At 27.8% G+C, this 21602-nt stretch overlaps 2 protein-coding genes across 2 annotated transcripts; both read right to left on the reverse strand.

The window, feature by feature from the left end:
- Positions 1-1977: 1977 nt before the first annotated feature.
- LOC119689501 (carcinine transporter) lies at positions 1978-5907 on the reverse strand. The gene is made up of 9 exons (XM_038104333.1): positions 5814-5907; positions 5528-5752; positions 4250-4423; positions 3704-3962; positions 3256-3622; positions 2960-3181; positions 2661-2880; positions 2411-2589; positions 1978-2340 (listed from the first exon to the last, which is right to left on the reverse strand). The coding sequence occupies exons 1-9, from the start codon at positions 5886-5888 to the stop codon at positions 2082-2084; spliced, it is 1980 nt and encodes a 659-aa protein (XP_037960261.1). The 5' UTR covers positions 5889-5907; the 3' UTR covers positions 1978-2081.
- A 4142-nt stretch (positions 5908-10049) lies between these two features.
- LOC119689367 (transmembrane 9 superfamily member 2) lies at positions 10050-20575 on the reverse strand. The gene is made up of 5 exons (XM_038104188.1): positions 20128-20575; positions 18008-18202; positions 12108-13096; positions 10797-10956; positions 10050-10729 (listed from the first exon to the last, which is right to left on the reverse strand). Exons 1-5 carry the CDS (start codon positions 20263-20265, stop codon positions 10226-10228), a joined length of 1986 nt encoding a protein of 661 aa, XP_037960116.1. The 5' UTR covers positions 20266-20575; the 3' UTR covers positions 10050-10225.
- Positions 20576-21602: the final 1027 nt, after the last annotated feature.

Below are 21602 nucleotides of genomic sequence, written 5' to 3' on the forward strand. Positions count from 1 at the left end.
TAATTAATTAATTATATTTTTATTTTTATTTGTTTAATTTTAATACTATTCTGTTTTATTTATTTATTTATATGTATATTAAAACTGATGAACAAAGCCTAAGTTCCGTTCATTATATACAATATTACAATATTATATCATTTACTGAAACAAAAAAAAAATGGTCATGAAATCTAGAATCCGGTGCCAACTGCAACGCACCGACTTGAAAACCAATTCAAGTAAAGTCTTCTATTCTAAGCAACATCTTTCGCTAAATCCAATGTAAAATCCAGACGCCACAAAAATAGGAATATTGCCTACATGTCGATACCTTTAGCAAAGATATGTCATATTTAGAGGATAGCCATCACAAACGCTTATTACTTGGTGTACACTTTTAGATGGGGAATAACCACTCTATATGCACCATAAGCAAGTGTACAGTATGGTATCGTATTATTTTAACAAATACCAATAGTGTTGGGAATAAAAGTTTATTTACTAAACTTAATAATATGATTTCGTCTTATTATAGTATAAATATTGTATATATTTTAAGTATTTTATATAGAAATAACTATTGTCACAGTAAGTACTGCAATGAAAATGCGTATGTGGAAACAACTTTTTTACTGTGGCACTGACATTGATATTATTTTCCTGTCGCAATAGTGATAATTGGTATAAATAATGCAATATTTATAAAATCAAATAGAAATATCTAATAAATATTAATTTATTTTACTATAAATATTTAATGAAATATAAACTTTGTTGAATTATAATGATTATGTGAGTTTAATTTTTATTATGACTTTTATTGCAATTTTTTGTTATACGGAAATTGCACCTTTAAAGTTATAGTAGTATTTTTAAATCAGAAAAAACAAACAAAAAAATACCAATACATCATAAATTAATCCACTATTAAAGTCTGGCAGAATTTCGTAATTAAGCACTACAGGCGCCAGCTGCATTTGTTTTCCTATGAAATAATTTACATGAATTAATTGTACATCAACTAATAGCTACTAATTAAATGGAGTTTATATCAATTGCAAAAAAAAAGAACCTCTTCTCCCTACTCATGCAAGCAGTCAGTGCATAATTTAATTCATTCTCATATATCTGAGTAAAACAGCAATTTTAAAGAAAAATGAAGAAAGCAATGTAAAAAAAAGGAATAAAAAGACAAGAAAGTGTCGTCAGGCTCGAAAATTAATATTGAATATATATTTGTGTATATATGTATTTAAAATTAAAATAGTTGAAAAACTTTCAAATAATAAAATGGTCCTAGCTAAATAATTGAAGTTATGCCCTGACTATAAGGACAAAAGAAGTCGAGTTAACTAACAACGAAGCCTAAATTTTTGTTCCATCCCGGGTGAAGATTTTATATCTATAAATATCACTTAAAAACTAAAAAACTATTTTTATTTAAAAAAACTTACAAAAAGCTTTTAGGTAAAGACCATAACATCGATTTATATTATACATACCATATTTCGTAGGCTAATTATGCTGAGGAACTGAACTCATTAAACATAATTCTTTTATTGCAACAATCGACGTAAAGTACTGTTTCTGAAAGTAGTAACCTTAGTTCAGAACAGAAAACAGTTCCACGGGGTCATAAAAGGTGAGAACATTTCTTGGTCGAACACAATCTTTGACTTACTAAAAACTTCTATACAATAAGCCATCGCACTATACTAAAAGGTATAATTGCAAAAATATATGAACGAAACTCATTGAAATGACACATCACAGTACTACCAACACACAGTAAACATAATTTCTTTTCTTGAGGATATACTTCAAGTTATTAGTTAAAGATATTTTTACGCTAAATATAAGTAGTAGTTTATATGAAAGAAGTCCTTTTAAGAAAACATTATTATTCTCTTTTCTGTTTCCTTATCTATAAATGTACTATTTATACCCACAAACAAAACACCGACTGAAGTCTTAAATACTCCCATTTATTTTCAATTTGTTTAAATATTTAAACATTTAATTGCGCTTCTAAATTTGTACAAATTAAATTTCTATACCAAAATACTGACATTGACTGTACTTCTCTAAAAATGTATCACTTATATCCAATGTGTCAATTGCATAGTGCCATCATGTGTCTTTTGTGTATCCATTACACTCATTTGACGTACTAAACGTTTCATGGAAATACGTTGTGGCCGATTTTCATCAAGTGGTGTTCGTTCGTCAATAATAGATCTGGGTCGTTTTCTCTTTCCGGATAAGCCGGTCGCTTTCATTTCGAGTTCAACATCTGAAGCAGTATTAGAAGCTAATACATCTAAATTTTCATAAGATGCAGGCTGCGATGGTACTGGTCTAAAAGAGAAAATAAATAAAAAACCATAGAACTTCTACAACCTTGTAATAATGAAATTTTTATAATTACTCTGCGGGTCGACAGTGCAAACAATCATTCATTGACCAATTTTTTCCAAACTCTTCGCCTTCTTCTAACGTTTGCGGCAAACGATGATGAAGTGTTTCTGGTAGCCTAAGTCCAGTAAGTCCTCCAAGCATTGATACGAAACCCATTATGACTAATGGTAGTTTAAGATTTTCCTTTCCCTATAATATAAAAATAAAAAATTTTTTAATTATGAAATTTAATTTATTCTGCATATATATCTCTTACTTACCAAGTAAGTAACAAATGGTATAACTATTAAACCCAAACCACCAATATAACTTGATGCCCCAATTCCAATTCCACGTGCTTGTGTTGGATACAATTCACCAGCAAATGGATAAATTATTAAGAATGAAGCAGATAATAGTGCTTTTGAAATGAGGTATAGTATGAGCGTTTCATCGACAGCTTCATCTGGTATCATCACTGTAATAACGCAGGCCACACCACTAAAAGTTGTACAATTTTGCTATTCATATAATATACAAAAAAACTATTTCTTATATATACAACATCTTACAATCGTACCCCAGTATCATCGATAAACTTAACGGCCAGCGACGGCCCCAGCAATCCATCAAGTACCAACAACATAAATAACTTGGTATTTCCACCACTGCCGATAGAAAGAAACTAACATATTGATTGCTACCCAACGAAGGTCCATAGTAACTTAAACCTAGGTAAACCGTTTCATTAGCAAACCAACTAAGGGTTATTAAAATAGTTTTTAGACGCATGTTTGGAGTACTGGAATATATACACAATTAAAATTTTTCTTAATTTTTTTTTTTGTTTTGATTGGGCGTTTTAAAAGTACTTACCGACATAAGTCCAGTACGCCAACATTTAAAGATTTCTTTTTTTCTTTAAATTTTTCACGTGATATTCTAGCTTCCAGTTTTGATTTGATTACTTGTGGAAATTCTCGTCCATTAACGCGCGCCATTCGTTCTAGTACTTTTAAAGCCTCTTCAAGACGTCCACGCATTAAGAGCCAGCGAGGAGACTCAGGCATTACAAATAAGTACAAAAAATAACTGTAAAATGGTACTGAAGTGTAATACGATAATTTTACCCAATCTCTTTCCAAATATGTTACTAACGATAATAGCATTATACCCGACGTATAAAACGTACAAGTCATAACTGTCACAAAAGAACGATAGTTTTCACCCACAAGTTCAAGTGCTAATATATATAATGATAGTAGAAAATATCAGAAAAGAATATAAAAATATTGGAAAGATAATACTATTATATATTACTTACAAATTATAAATGGTATCTGATATACGGCCGGTATGGTTAGACCAACAATAACACGACTGCCCGCCCAAGTCCAAAAATCTGTACTTAAGGATGTAATAAGACTTCCCAATAGCAATGTAGCTAAGCAAGTAAAATAGGATGTACGACGGCCAGCTCTATCATTCAATAAACCAAAAAGATACACACCAACTGGTCCACCAGTGTTTAAAGCAGCTAAGCCAATTGTTGGATAAATGTCCCGATCACAAACTAAATCAAACTATTAAGGATTTAAGTTCTAGAATACTTTTTAATCATTTGCATTCAGGATTGCTACGATTGATGCTCACTGATTGATTGATTGATGTTCATAATTAATATCAAAAAGCTGAGAACATCTTTTGCAGTTGAAACCTTTAATGTTTTTATTTGCGTACTAAATGAGGATTGATTAAATGATATATTGATACTCAATTCAATGTGCCATTGAAATGAAAATGAAAACCATATGTATCTAAATGCTTTATCATGAAGGAAGGCAGGGTTCAGGTTATGCCTGTAACATACATCAATAACAATAGATGACCAAACAGTTGTGGTATTATATACCCAGCCATCGGTACATTTCTCATGAGCCCATGTTATATTTGCACTGATATCATTAATGTCGGAATTTTCAAGTATTTCGGTCCAATTAACAGCGTACTTATAACATTTACTATAAGTTTCAATACCATGTTCCTGAAAGAATAAAACTGGGTTATAAGATAATCTAAACGATATTAAATAGTTATTTTATTGTCTATGACAAGAACTCCATTTCATTTGAAGAAGGGGGTAAGAGTGATGAAATTTCAATTTTTAATATTAATATTGTTTTTAATATTATTAAAAAGTGAAATTTCTGGAAACATCTATTTCCAAGGAAAATTTTTGAACTTCAAGTGTCAGGAATTGAATACTGTCAAACTTGTACTATGGACTCGCATGTTCAAAATGATGCAAATTTTGAATATTATTTTAATACAGTGAAGACTCTCTTAAGAGAACATTTATTGTTACCCATTTTTTATCCGCTTGACGGGAGTGTGCGACTAAAAGAAATTCAATTATCTCTCAAAAAAATAAGAAATTTGTCTGTCAAAGACGAATGTCCGTTCAACAATAAAGTAGAAGAAAAGTTTTCACTGTCTAATCATATGTTTAATATACATTTAGTTTGTACCGTCAATCTAGAGGGATCCACTTAGGCATATAGGCTCATTGAGTTACCATATAAGAAAAAACTAAGAGATTTTATATTTTATATGTTAGATAAACCACAAATATTATGTTAACGCACTTATAACAAATCTTTTAAAAGATTTCACAGCAGAACTTTACAGGAACGGATATCAGGTTTAGATGAACAATTTTTATTTTAGAAAATTATTATATTAGAAGGTATCAATTCAAAAGGTACTAAAATTTTATTTTAATAAATTTTTATATTAGAAAAATTATCCATTCAAAAGGTCCGTGTCCGTTCGAGAGGGCTGTTCGTTAAAAAATTTTCAATATATGTACATGGAAAATAATTTTTTTTTAAATCACCATATGTCTTATCATTTTTGCCATTTTCAACTTTCCACTTCAACCTTCTTAATTGATTTTGCAAAGGTTTTTATATATTAATTGAACAACCTTCAATATAATTTGGAAACCTTTCTATAATTTATTCCTTAGGAATCGAACGTTTATTTTTGCCTCTTTCTGTTTTCTTTTTCCTTCACAAGCAGTCAGAATAGTGCGTATGGCTTCCTGTCATACAATTTTATTACAAATTTTATATATATATTTTCTCACCACAACTTGCGGAATAGCCAAATTTTTTTGTTGGTCCACTGGTAAATCATGTAGCTCTGGTATTTTACACCAGTAATCCTCTGGTGTATCAGCCATGAAAAGTTGATTAAATGCACAAAATCCACAGGGAATGCAGGCAGGTAGACAAATACCAAAAACCAATAGTTTCTGATATTTACCAAATTCACCAATAGTCGGTAATAAATCATCCAAATCGAATGCTTCCTTCAACATATAAAAACAAATCCTCACCAATTGTTAAACAAGAACATTGAAAAATATTTACATCTTCATCTTCAAAGGTTGAATTGAATTGAAGGTCTCCATCTTCATAAAAGTCGCTATCATTTTCCACTGGCATTGCAATAGAATTATACGAATAAAAGTAACTGTCACCAGCCAACACTTATGATAAACTATTTATGCCATGCCTATTCACATCAATGTATAACGCTGGTCAGCATGGTGAAGCCTTTTAAGTGAGAATGATGTATATTTTTCACTCTTTTGTCCACGGTTAACAACTGTTCTATTAGAATGGGTTAGTAGTAATTATGCGCCAGTGTTTCTGTAAAGCAAAGTCTCAATATGCAAAACCAATTTTTGATTCTTTCAACATTTTGAAGTACCTTTCTATATAAACGTAACCTCTGGTATAAACGTACTATATAGTAATGTTCAAAAAATTACGAGATTGCCACAGATAAAATAAATAGCTCTAACCATAGTTAGAGCTCTAAGTGTTTATATATTAAATACTCGTTTATATAAAGTGTGATCCAAGGAATTTTGAAGTTAAGGACGTGTGCGAGTTAGGCTAAGTTCCGTTCTAAATGAGAGAAATTCTAAGTTGTTCCGATAATGTAGTGATGTCTCGATACGTATTGATAAATGGCTAAATGTGTGCAGTGCAAAAAATCTCAAGAAAAGTCCTATTTGGTTTAGCATCAACTTAGCCTAGGTCCAACACGTCCTAAATATATTTATCATTAGAACTCCAACTGTTTATATATTATATACGCTTTTAAATAAGGTGTGATCCAAAGAATTTTGAAGTTTTTATATATATAAAAAACAAAAATATAAATATATTATTATATATTTATATATATATTTAAAATAATAATTATATATATATGATACTTAACTTATAAATACTAGGATTTTTATTCATTATCATCCATTGCGGACTCAATACACCAATTTGCATAGTCTAAAAGCATGTCGAATCAGTAATTTATATCGTTGGCTGGAATAATATTTAAAATGTCAGTATAAGCCTTTTGGATAGCTTTTATAATCTTAAAATAAGTTTTTTAATAAACAAAAACAGTTTTTAGACCAAAAAAAAGTACACAGTGCCATATTAGATGAATTCAAACGAAGGTTAAATGGCAGCCCAAAGCTCTGATCCAAATTTCAACTAAGTGCTGTTTTTAATATGCTAAATTTCAATTTCAAAATCTGTGATCACAGATTTCAATGAACTCTACTAAGGGTTATACAATTATCTTCACATTTTTCATCAACTAAAATATTTCAGTATATAGGTTTTACTTCTCCCTAAGTTAAACTATAGAGTTTTGAAAGGAAAGAACTATTAGGTGCATAGACCATGCGTATTGATTGCGGGAGTCAGCGAGTTGATGATGTTATTTATGAGTAGGTAAAGTTGTATCAGCCAGTTGCAATTATTAAAGTGCACAGAGTTCTTATCTCTTGAAACAGGTCTATTACATTGTAAATGCAACTATACCTATAAGAAATGGATTGAAATATAGCAACTATTACACTAAACTATAATTAGAACTCTACCGACTTTAATAACGCAAACAAAACAGTACCAGAAAATAAGAGTACCTTTGCCAAAATCGTAATCGATACAATTCCGACCAATAAAAGTAACAAAAAAAGCAAAACGACCAAAGCCTGGTTTCACAATGCCTATTGGGAGTACTAAGTGCCTGGAACATAAACTCGTTCGCTCTTGGAAATTAAACACCTTAGTATTAATGGTTTTCGTAATAATATTATTAGCTTTTACGAACCTTTATGAGACCCAACCATTTTATTTAATATTATCATTCTAACCTTATTATAAATTTATTTGTTATTGTTAGGAAAAACTATGAATTAAATTAAAACAAAAATATTTGCTTAAATTTGATAAATAAATTTAATTTAATTTAAAATTGTAGTTTAATATTTCTATTAATATCTTAAAACTGAGTTTTCAAAGAGAATACATATTTGATGAATCACATCAGCTATATCCAATAGTCAACAAATTTCATTCATAATTGAATTTATGTTAAATGATGTTAAGTTACTACTATGATGTTACTAGGAGTTAGTCCAATTAACCAACTCCTTTAGACCCTACAGGTTTATTGTGGAATCACTTAACACGTAACCTTAAGACCATAATATACTGTAGGATGTTTTTTAATGTTGATGCTAAAGACTTAATGGCTGACTAGAACTAGGCAACTGCAGAACAGGTGTTCAACTATTTCTTCCTCCATTTCATCCATTTCCCCACAACTTTAACAATATTATAAAAGCGAACTCTCAATATAAGATATATTTCCTGAAAAAGTTAGTGAGCGGTAATATAAGCCATGACATAAATATAGCTATATGTCCCTATGTATTTTCTCATTCTTAATCTTATTTCACACCATAGCATTTCTTCCTCATCGCATCCCATAATGTACTGTATAGTCAACCTAAATGTGCTTGCTTTCGGGCTAGTGTTTGTTTATAACAGGAACCAAGCGCGACCTTAAATATGTACCATAGGCTGTAAAGATATTTTGATTTTTTTTTACTACATTTGGACCATTTCGAATTGGTCTTTCTTTTGACACTTACGCTTAAAATTAATTTGTCTAGATTTAAAAAAATATCTCTATAAAGTTTCATAGGATAAATTTAATTCAAATTTTTGAACTAAAATTTAAATTTTTATTATTATTATTAGATAAATTCATCTCGTTATTGTTGTTGTAGCCCACTGGGACCTGCTTGTGTAGTCTCTTTGGGAGGTGTCGAAATGCACTTGTTCCTCGATAACGACGAGGAACGTAGACCCGAGCAATTCCTTTAGTCATAGAAATCAAATATATGTCTGATAACCCGTTTTACGAACCGTTTAAGCAGATGACACAAAAGAGGTTAAGGTACAACAAAAAGAGTAGAGATCAAATGGACATGAGATGTCGATTCTACGGAAAACATATGAGTTGAGAGAAAGAAGTAGGTGGTATAAGAAATAAGTTAAAAGCTAACAAGGGTCTACGTTTACAGTCACAAGTCAATTGAAATTAAATTCATATGTGCTGTCGAAGAATTGCAAATTGAACGACGTTGTATGCAGTAAACTTGCAGTTAGAGCATATATAATACGGTCTCTGGAGTATTTTTCGTTATATTTTCAATAGCTTGACAAACTTAACACCCCTTTTTAGGATGGAGTGAAGACAATAAAAATTAATAATGTATATTTCATGGTTTTTATAAAATAAATAAAAATATTAACATTTCTTTTACTTTTCTTTATTATCAATATTTAGTGTATAATTAATTATACATAAGATTGCGGTTTGCAGTTAATTGGAAAAATGTTTTCCTCAGTGTAGCCACAATATAACATAAAGTATAATTATATAAAAATAAAATATTACAAGGAACAAAATTAAAATGTGTCTCATATAGAAATAACGCAAAAAAATAAACAAATTAATAACTAAAAATATGTATATATTTCTTTCATAAATAAATAGCTTATTTAAGCCACTCACTATAGCTTTTACCATGAAAAATTCTAGTAACAAGCCTGATCTTTTATTCAATAAAAAATAATACATTTTAAGATTTCTTTCTTCGTTTAAGATCTATACATTACTTTTATTAATTAAATTTTTAAAGTTTATTAAACTAATTTTATACGATTTATGTTTACATGTATTATATATATATATATATTTATATATTTAATTACAACATGACGACACCAAAAACTTAGCCATTATTGCAAAATAAGTTTTTGACTTTATCTATTAAGTTTCGGACTTTTTACATCATGGTTTTACTACAATTATGCAAAAATAAGAATAACAAAAACATATAAAAGAATATATTAAATATAAATTTAAGTATATATATAATGGAAAACTATAAAAAATATTCTATGAAAACGGTTTTTATTTTATTTATGATTTTAATTTTTAAAAAGAACTATGTTACGTATTTAATTTTTAAATTATTTTTTTTTTCTATTTATTTAATTTATATAGTTTATTTTTTTATACTTTAAATGTTTTATTTTTCTTGTTTTTACTTGCAGTTTTCTCGTTTCGTCATTATTGCATTTGGTACGTAACAGGTTTAATAGAGTTTAACACAACTTTGCAATACAGAGACTTAACTTACATTTAAATATTTTTTATATTTTTTTATAATTTTATATTTTTCATATTACAAAATATTTAAAATTATTTAATTATAATTTATTGCGCGTATATTCATTTTTTCAAATTTGATTTTGTTTTTTTTTCTTCATATTAAAAAAGGAAAATTTATGAAAGAATGTAAAACAGTTTTCCTATTTTATAAACCAACTCTGAAATCACATATCTTATTCATCTTAAATGCGTCCCCATTCGCTATAATGGCTTTTATATAAGCTATACGGTTTTAATCAACTTTAACGACACTATAAATTTTTCGTATAAACCAGAAACATGCAAAGAATCCAATTGTGCCAGTGAGCAAAAAGAATAGAAATACCATTAATGTGGTGTAACCAAAGTATAAAAATGTTGAAGCAGCACCCTTGATTGGCAATTTTGTGAAGAAATAATGACAGCAATATATAAACAGATATACTGCAGTAAAACCCGACGTTAAGAATGAACGCCACCACCAATGATAATCCTCTGCACACAAATGGAAATAGCACAAAAGAATTGTGGTTTCTGAACATGTAATGACCAAAATAAGAAATACCAAAAATAGGAAACCAAACATATAATACATTTGGTTAGACCAGATTGAACTCAATATAAAAAAGAGTTGTATAAATATACAGCCAAAAGGTAAAACGCCACCCATTATAATGCCAGGTATTGGTTGTGTATAGATTGACTGATCTGGAATTTGACGCGGAATTTGGTTAGTACGCACCGGATGTTCCAAAGCCTGTAATGAAAGAATTTACTATTAGTATAAATGTACATGTTTTTTATATTATAAATGCTATTTATACCCTTTTACGGAATCCAAAGTAAGCTCCCACAAATGTTAATGGGACAGAAACACCAAACCACAATGCTAATAATGCTATTAATGTACTAAAAGGCACAGCTCCAGAGCTTCCTTCTCCCCAAAGTACTAAATTCAAAACGAAGAACATACAAAACACAATACTGAAAAAAAATACAATAATTTAAAAAATTAGTATTATATTAAAAATTATTAATAATTATATTAATTTTTATATAAATAAAAATTCTATAAATAATAAGTATATAAAAAATAAGTGTATAAGTAACAATTATATAAAAAATAATTATATCAATAATAATTATATTAATAATTTTTATATAAAAAATGATTATATAAATAATAATCATATAAATAATAAATTTAAAAATAATAATTATATAAAAAATCTTTATATAAAAAATAATTATATATAAAATAATTATATACAAAATCATTATTATAATTATATAAATAATTATTATATAAATAATCATTTTATAAATGATATTTATACAAATAATAAAAATATAAATAATAATCATAGAGAGGTTTGGAACAATAGTGAATTGTAACAACAAAATTTTTATTTATTTTTAAATAATTGAGTTTTTAGCTGACCATACAGATGTTTCGAGTATTCACAAATACGCATTATCAGTGGTCTTGGAATTATTTCTTATATTTAAGTATTCATAAAAAAAATTTTTAAGACTGAAAGTACCAAGGGTTGAAACTCGTGCCCTGCCAAATTTGAAGCTCAGAGTCAGTGTTTATTTGCCAACTAATTCAAAACTGTGCTTAATTTGTATGTTCTAACATAGAATTTTGTTTATTTGCTGTAAATATTCATTATCAAATTCACTTGCTGTTTCTTATTAGAACGAAAGCATAAATCAGTTGTAAAATAACTGAATTAATTAATTATAGTTATTTTTAAGAAGTATTATTCTTTCTTGTGTAAAGAATTTAATCTAGGAATGTAACACGGAAAAAGTCATGCTAATGTTACTTCACGATTTGTACAAGCGAAACTGAAAATTGAGAGCTTCATATATGCACTGACAACGTACAACGTTCCTCTGCACTGTTTTAGACATATTTCAAATCGCTCTGCGTCTACACTGGCTGGACTCTGTCAAGATTTTTGCATAGACTTTCACTATTTCTCTAATAGATATATATTTTTGTTCGCAGACAAAATTCCAAAATAATACGTATAGACACTGTTCATCCTATCATTGACTACAAATTTGTAACTATTTATATTATTATAAAAATTGTACAATATTTAAGATAATTTAAATTAACTTACCCAGGGCATAACATAGAAGTTAGAATAACATTGCTTTTCCATTTAATGCCACCAAAACTTTTGTAAATACGTGCCGAAACATAACCAGCTGGTGTTCCCAAAGCTACATACAAAACCATGGAGCATGTCATAAGGGCACCACGATTTGCTGGCGAAAGGAATCCCAAACATGCAAACGCCAATGTAATCAGAGTCATGCATGTAACTTGCACTCCAGAACCAAGAAATACTGACAACAGCATACCCTTACGTGGTGGTCGGAAGACATCACCATGAACTAATTTCCAACCAAATTCTTCTTGTGCATCTTCGCCACTTTCCATTTGATTATAACGTGCTATATCCTTGTGTAATGTACGCAACATAATCATAGCAACCATACCAGATAAGAAGAGTACAATGACCAAAGAGTTAAGTATAGAGAACCATTGAATGTTCGTATGTGGCATTGACTCCAAAATGTAATCCCAACGTGATGACCATTTAACAGTGTTATTCTTAACAAATTTGACACTGTAAGTATAAACAATTGTAAGACGTTCACCTTTTACTAAAGAACTGCTCTTTATCGCCAATGGTTCTGCATTTTTACAAACTGGCTTATTAGGATCTGCATGATTTATAGAGCGTGGTTGTACTTTCACTGATATAATACGTCCACCATTAGCGTCAAGCCCTAAACTTTTCTCTTCAGAAAAGCCGCTATGATAATTAATTTGTAAATCGACATGATTGAACAAATAATAATATCCACGTTTGTTGTAATTTGAATTAATAGCACAACCATCTGCGCTATCTGGAGGTACTAAACAACCCATTGGGAAACCAGTATTACAATATTGCTTTTCATTTTCTAAGGAATAACACCATGTGACTGGCATATTATCTACAATCCAATGATGTTGATAATTTAGACTGATGCCCGTTTTCAATACCATCATACGTCGGTCACTATCCGGATCACCACCGGTATAATTGCGTTTACAGACCTACACAAGAGAAATCAATTAATAAATTTGCATATCGTTGTTGTAAAATCTAATTACAATAAAAGTTAATTATCATTTATAAAATTTCTGTGGGACATATCAGAAAAATATAGAAATGTAAACATTTTCAAATCAAATATCAAATCTTATTATCAAATTATCTTCACTTAAAATAAAATTATAAGGCTCTTATGTATTATCAAAAAAAAAAGCATTTTTAATACCACATTTTTCAGCATTGACGAAAAAAACCAGTAAAAATATCACAATAAATAAAAAAGTGCAAATATGTTAATGTTTATATTTAATGTTGAATATTTATTCAAGTGTCATAAAAAAGATACATAATCACACAATTGTTTGCAGAATGCTCCGGCATTTATTACCATATCTCGTCTCTAACAACACAAATTTATTCAACCGATGATGTTCCAATTTAAACAATTGTGTATATAACCAAATTAAATGAGTACATAATTTATTTGATTTTCCATTTCATTTCATTATCAGTGTTTATTAATATTATATTTCATTTTTAATTCTTTATAATTTTTTTATTTATATAGCATTATTATTCATTTATTATTATTACCCAATTATTATTATTATTTGATTATTATTATTATTTAATTAATATTACTATTAATTTAATACTATTTTTTATTTATTATTATTATTCATTTATTAATATTACCCAATTATTATTATTATTGAATTATAATTATTATTCATTTATTATTATTTTTTATTTATTGCTATTATTCATTTATTAATTTTATCCAATTATTATTATAATTCATTGATTGTTATTATTCTCTTATTATTATTATTAATTTATTTTTTTAATTATTATTTATTATTACTTTATTACTTTATTTATTAATATTATTTATTTATTATAATTATTATTTTTGTTAAGTTATTATTATTATTCAATTATAATTATTATTCGTTTATTATTATTATTAATTTAATTATGTTATTCATTTATTGTCAGTGTTTATTATTTCAATAATCGATTATTATATTTTATTTTTATTAAATAATTATTATTATTAAATTATTATAAATTTTTTATTATTATTTATTTATTATTATTTTTAATTTATTATTATTATTTATTTATTATTATTATTTATTTATTATTATTATTCATTGATTATTATTATTAATTTATTATTATTATTTATTTAATACTATTGTTCATTCATTATCAGTATTCATTATTGTTTTATTAATTATAATAATATTATATAAATAACATAATGTATATTTTATTTTTTATAATTATTAAATTATTCATATTAATAATTTACAAGTATTTTTCGTTTATAAGTATGATTTATTTATAAACATTATTCAAATATTATAATTCATTTATTATTATTTATTTATAAGAATTATTCAATTATTATTTATTTATTACTATTATTCATTTATAAGAATTATTCAATTATCGATATTATTTATTAATCGTTTATAAGAATTATTCCTGCAAGACATGGAGATGAACTGAAACTGAAGCAAGCAAGATAGCAATCTTTGAAAGGAAAATAATCAGAAAATTTGATGGTCCCGTGAAAGAAAACGGAATGTATCGAATAAGATACAATCACGAGCTAGAACTTCTAGGTGAAGGTGAAGCAGCGATTAAGATGGGTGATAAGAATACCGGATATGAGAGCACCGCTTAAGATTTATAAGAACGAAGTAGGAACCAGCAGAAGAAGAGGGCAACCAAGAAAACGATGGAAACACAGTGTGCAGCAGGACTTAGAAGTGATGAACATAAGAAATTGGAAAAGAAAAGCAAAAAACAGAGGAGAATGGAAGACTGTTGTTAAACAGGCTTAGGTCCTACATGGACTGTATAGTCACGAATGATAATGATGATTCCATAATCGATATTATTTATTTATTATTTATTCTTCATTTATTATTACTAATATTATTTATTATTGATTCATTATTACTATTATTATTATGTATTTCTAATTACTACCATTATTCCTTTTTTATTATTACTATTATTATTATTTATATATCATTATTATCGATATGTTATTATAGATATTATAGTATTATGTGTATGTACACAACTTACGCCTGTACTTATGTAGACATAAGTACAGATCATTGTTTCCCAACCTTTTACGTTTTATTTTCCATTTAAAAGTCTTTGTAACCTTGTAATCCCCCTAATAATTCTTAGCCTAATCATAAAATAGACAAAAAAAAAACAGCAGTTATTCATTTTTTTTTTATTTATGAATTTAAGCTATATACCATTTTGATCCAAAAGTTTGAGGAACTACCATCAGATGTACCTTTTAAGATTAATAGCAAGGTGAAGCTTGGTTATACAAAAAACCGATTCTGAAAAAAGTTTCGAAGATTGGATCAAGTGCTGGCATAAGTGAACAATATCGACTATCAAGAATAAAGCTGTATTTTCAATTTCCTGAATAAATAACATACGCTTTTTGTTCAAGGTGGCATGCATATCAGATACAAAAACTGTTATACCTATAATTACGGGTTAGAAATTTACACCTATTTAATACAATAAACCCGCACAAATTAATATAACCAGTATTCCTTGATAGATAATATAGACTATATGTATTAAATGACTTTAAATTTTTTCTCTAATTAAACAAGTTTGATTTTTGTGGTGCGCAAAGCCCAGGTCACCAAATTATGGTATAGATACTATTTGATATATCCATCCAATTTTATACGTATATTTTGACAGTGTGGACCATTAGATCTTTCTGTATATCTTTGTCTGTATGTGGTGATAGACATGACATTAAAACATCATTCACATTGAATGAATAAGTAAAGCCACTAATTTTAGAACAAGTCAGTGTGCAAACTCAGTAGTGCTCGTGATGTAAAAGAAAATGGAGTAAGTGCTAGATGATACTAAATCCAGAAACAGACCTACACAGAACATGTGAAAGCTTGGAATGCATGTAGTGATAACTCAATATGTCATATAAATTAGAAACGAGCATAGCGATAATACACATATTTATTCTGAAAAGCATTATGGAAGCACAAAATTTCACAGATGTACCGATCAGAGCATTACTTTTCGCTATTATGGATACACATTCAGAATTAAAATTAAATACATAACATAAAAATGTGAAGAAAAGAAAAGGCGTGAAAAAAGAAAGTAAATCAGGATTCCAACATAGAAGCACTCTACTTTTAAGAGATTACAGACCTATGCATTCGATCCTGCAGAATTTGTTTGCGTTCTTTAAAGTTCATCGATATTAGGATTAACACAATGCAGACACAAAATATAATGTTTATGTACAAATAATTCAATCTTTTTTCACACAAAAAGCATAAGATATGCTTCAGAGAGAAAGAGTTTTTTCAGGAATTAAAAATCCACCTTCTTAAACATTATTAAAGAAAATATATTATATACAAATTCGATGCGATTATTCGATTCTCCATATATTAAAAATACGAACTTTTTAAATTAAACTAAAAAAACTGTGTCATCTGAAAGGTAAGCGTTTAGGGATGCTTATTAATACAGCATTTCCCACAATTACCAGTCAAGTTATTCGCGTAGTATAACGATAAAAAAACCATTGTAACAAAAATGAAATTTAGAAATACATACCACAAATCTTATCGATGAGATAACGTAATTAAGTACTTGTGAATTAAGTACAAATAGTTACTAGAAATGATTAAATTTATATTCAGCTATCTTATTTTCTTTGTATTTCTATGACCAACTAAAATTGTATTAATGTAAAATTATTTTCTTGAAATAATTATACAAATGAAATATTCTTCCAATTCTTCCAATTTATAAGTATAGAACAAAATATATTTCTATGTATATATAGAATAATTCATAACAAAGGACCATATAAATATATGATTTTTTGGTCCAAGAAAAGAAGAAAATCCTACTGCAGGAGTAAGCACACCTCCTTCATCTAGGTTTTTAATATTAATTTAGATTTTGAGCATCAAAGAATCCTCATTCTTTTAATGTTATCACACTCAGTATTTATATGCAATAAAAAAAATATATATATATATATATTTATATATATTAAATATATAATATATATATATATATATATATATATTATAAGCAATAAAAATAATGATAATACTAAAATTGATAATTAAAAATTGATCATTAACTTTAAGCTTACCATTCGTTTTATACTTGCTACGCTACAACAATATTTAGCTGCTATCAATGATCCTATAGCCTACAGACTTGGCTATAACATTATTTTAATTATTATTATAACCAAAAGGAATTTTTGCCATTGCACGAAAACATTTCCTCAATATTTTCTTACATCTTTTCAGTTATATCCTAATTTTTATTTGCTATGGTACCACCAGTATTGGGTTACTGACAGTTTAATAGCATCTTTAGTTATTGTAACCCAAGCAGAACACATGATTTTGATGTTCCCGCTAAGAGGAATAAACGACATCTGTTCTTGTTAAAAACAAACACGGATCTGTTTCTGTAATCCATTTTCGGGACCTGCTAAACCTCACTTCAGCTCAATGAGTGGTTCCGGGACGTAGATACGGTCATTCTTGGAATCTACTCATCTCTCTATTTATTTTTACTTCTAAATAATTCCCTCACCCCTCACACTACCATACCTATCCATAACCCAACCCATCTATACGTGTTTTTAATTTCTTTTATATTATCTGCTTTATAGATCTTTGCAAGCTAAAACAACAACAACAGCAACACTTGTTCGTCTGAGTGAACAAGTGGCTCCTTTAGGTTCACCCGTCTGATCCCTAAACTAAAGAACATTTTCAGCTATACTCAGTGTATTATTTTTTTTTTACTTAAGAAAAATAAGTTTGAAAATATTGAATGTAATAACTTACCACTTCACAGTCAACATCTTCCAAAAATTCTATTTTATATGGACCTGGACGTATGCGTTCGCCGAATACAACTTGGCCCAAATTCTCAACAGGAGAGTTTTGTTCATTTCCCACACAGAAGTCATAGTGATGATATTCATAAGGTAAATTTGATTCTTCCGTATTTAAACGATTTACAAATAGCGTAACGTTCGACTGCAAAATAAACACAAAATGTAAATATATTTCAAGAAATTGGAAACGTATGTGATTATCAAATTTATAAGCTAATATTTACAAAACGTTTTTATCATTAACTAAAATAAAAAACAAAAAAAAAACACAAACTACAGCAAATGATAAAATTTGAACATTTTTAACTTAAACGAAAATGAACTAAAAAAAAAAAGTGTCAAAAAATCACTTATCGCAATTCCGGTACTGTGATACTAGGAGAACCATTTACTAGGGAACTGAATTAATAAATAGCTTTTATATTAAAAATTCTAGCGATACTTAAAAAGATAAAGAAAAAAAGTAATTAATCAAAACGCAGCAAAAACTATATCACTATTTTTTTTTTTTTTGCTAGTTTGATATATTGTTCAATTATAGTTATCCACATTTACCTACACTTAAGTATGATTTCATTAGCAAGATATCTAATAATATAACTAATATCTAATTCCTTGGAATTAGTACAACACAATTTAAAAGCTATACCATAGAAGTATATGAAAAACTTCAACGAAATTATATAATAACATTATATAAGTTAATATATTTAAACCCGAAAACGTATTTTATGTGTAAACATCTATACTTCTATAATTGCACATATGTGTAAATAAATGTTGTTTTTCTTAATATTTACTCTTAAAGCTATATACTAAACGAAGATGTCAAGCATATCTCTTATCTTTCTTAAATTAAAGATGCAGATTATATACAATTAATATCACTCTAGCACTGGAATAGATTTAATTACTAATCATTAAAGTATTTAAACGAGTATATTGAAGATCTAAAATATTTGACAAGCTAGTCGATTCTACAAGCTTTGCACAATTTTTCTTGCTCCTAATAAATTATATATAGGTGTTCAAAAATCGTACATCTGGAACAACATCTAAAATTGAAGATTTTAGTAGATTCTACAAACTTTGCACAATTTTTCTTGCTCTTAATAAATTATATATATATGGGTATTCAAAAATCGTTCATCTGAGACAACATCATATACAGATATATGAAGTGCAATAGTACTATAAATAGTACTATATATGTATATAAATTGGTTAAACTAGCTGAGGGCCTTTATTGACAAATTTACCATGTAATTTATCGCATTTGTAAATCAAGTTCTAAAAAAAATTAATTCAAGATCAACTGAACATTAAAATATGCATCTTAAAACACGTTTACTGAAGAATTATTAATTATAACACGTTTTAACTAATAAATAATTATTAATACCACAGACCTAAGTTTGTGACGAAAAGGTATTCCATAATATTACAAGTCATGCCATACATTATCTCTAACTACCAAGTTCTACAAAAGCATTTAACTAGGTAAAATGGTGTTTAGATTATTATACTAAATACTTATGTGGTGTACCCGGATGCGATTATAAGATAGAACAAGAACTATGAATTTAAATGCTAATTTACTAAAATTTAAAGAGACCATGCTTGAAGTTACCATAACTTAGGCTGTTTCGTAAAATGGTATATCTATAAATAATATCTTATATTTAAAATTACTTTATACGTGTATATTAATTCGAACCTCCGCATTTTAATTAAATATTTATTTATTGAGAGCATACGTCACAACATATACACCACATCCCCAATTTATTTTCTACGTTGCCAATTGCTTTTAAGATATATAAACATAAACAATGTTACAGCCTCATTATGTAAACAAAACTATTGAGAGGAAATACTTGAAAGATATGTTTATATTTTTTGTAAATAAATTATATTATAAATTTTTGTTGGTCATACAATACAATAGTGTAAATATCCTAAGTACATTTTCCTTTGAATCACACTATCAAAGTATATTTTTTAATTTATCCATTTATACCAAAACAATTTAATTTCATCACAAATTAAATAAAATTTTATACTTACAACGCATATTGATGAAACTTCACTTTTTTTACAATAATTGACCGGTGCTAGCCCTGGCAAATAAAATTGTTGACTTAGGCCAATTATTTGTAGTATCACAAAGAATATCGTTGGCGGACTCCACCGCAGCTGAGCCATAGCGCTATATGTTCGGTTCGTCTCTCTTTAGTATATTTTTTGTTTTCTTTTACTTGTTTCTAATTGGTGACGATGATGAATTTGGCTAACTTGACGTTGCAGCGGCGTGTTTTCAGGCAGAACTTTTTGGCAATTTTACTGACGCCACCAGCAACAAAACCGCTTAATATTTAAATTCGTTATAAACAATATATTATATTAGTTAACCAATGTGAAAACACTCATAATAAATTAAATACTATAACAAATATACATTTGCCTACTCGTTTCAAGACGATCTGAAGTTCTATCTTCATGACAGAAACGTCACCATCTGAACTCATACATTTTTTTTATTAAATTCACGCAGTGTTGTATTTCGTATACTTTCATAACAAATTATGTTACTTAAAACACCCTGCATCATACGTGCACTTTTTTATTGGGTATGTTCAATAACATGAACTATTGTACAATTTTCTTAATTCTAGTCTAATATAGTAGTATATTAGACTCTTATTATTATTTAAGTTTATAAAAGTTGAAATTTATAAACTGATATAATGATATATATAAAGCTTACAGCTATGGCAATTTTGCTATTTGCCGAATTCTAAAGGAACATCCACACCAAAACAAACGCTTGCGAACGTACAAACTTTTGTTAGTATCATTACCTGCGAGTGTTTGTTCGCTCGCAAGCGTTCGCTTTGGTGTGGCTACACCTTAAGCAGAATTAAAAATTCTAAAATTTTACAATAAACATAATTTTTTCTTGCAGAGTAGCAAAAAAATTCTCGCAACTTCTGAAAGAACACATTTGAAGCAACAATAATGCACTTAAAATCTATAGAGTTAGGTTTTACTTTCAAAAATTTTTACGTTTAAAGTTTTAGTGCAGTCAAATTTAAAAATCAGTCTGTGAATCAACTCACTGAAAACATGTGAAATTCTACTCATCCGCTAAAATCATGTGAGCAATACATTTACTAATAAGTTCAAAAACAAATAAATATGAATTTAAATATATAAGCTGAAAATGCTTTATTTTCATTTATTTAAATGTTTACAATTTTTATAATCCATATTATTCACAACAAAAAACATACGTCAAAAAAAAACATTTAACATATTATAAGAGTAACGCCTATTCCTTTCAACCAGACTTAATGCTGTTTTTTTACAACTTTAAAAGAAAAAATTACGGCTTTCAAAATTTTATGTTGCAATTTTTTATAAATGTTTGTCTTATAGCATGTTTACATTACGAACTTTAGTGAACGAACTTTGCTAAAGTTGATTCCCAAACGTTAAACGTTTACATAATCGTTTCGGGTTTTCATTCGGACAAATGTTGT

Source organism: Teleopsis dalmanni, chromosome X (assembly GCF_002237135.1).
Source record: "Teleopsis dalmanni isolate 2A chromosome X, ASM223713v2, whole genome shotgun sequence".
Lineage (NCBI taxonomy): Eukaryota > Metazoa > Arthropoda > Insecta > Diptera > Diopsidae > Teleopsis > Teleopsis dalmanni.

Coding starts and splice junctions, on each gene's coding strand:
- LOC119689367 (XM_038104188.1), bottom strand. CDS start 20,265: ATGGCTCAGCTGCGGTGGAGTCCGCCAACGATATTCTTTGTGATACTA. Junction 18,203..20,127: donor AAGTTTCATCAATATGCGTT/GTAAGTATAAAA, acceptor TTTATTTTGCAG/TCGAACGTTACGCTATTTGT. Junction 10,730..10,796: donor ACTTTGGATTCCGTAAAAGG/GTATAAATAGCA, acceptor CTTTCATTACAG/GCTTTGGAACATCCGGTGCG.
- LOC119689501 (XM_038104333.1), bottom strand. CDS start 5,888: ATGCCAGTGGAAAATGATAGCGACTTTTATGAAGATGGAGACCTTCAA. Junction 5,753..5,813: donor CAACCTTTGAAGATGAAGAT/GTAAATATTTTT, acceptor TATATGTTGAAG/GAAGCATTCGATTTGGATGA. Junction 3,182..3,255: donor GGCGTACTGGACTTATGTCG/GTAAGTACTTTT, acceptor TATATATTCCAG/TACTCCAAACATGCGTCTAA.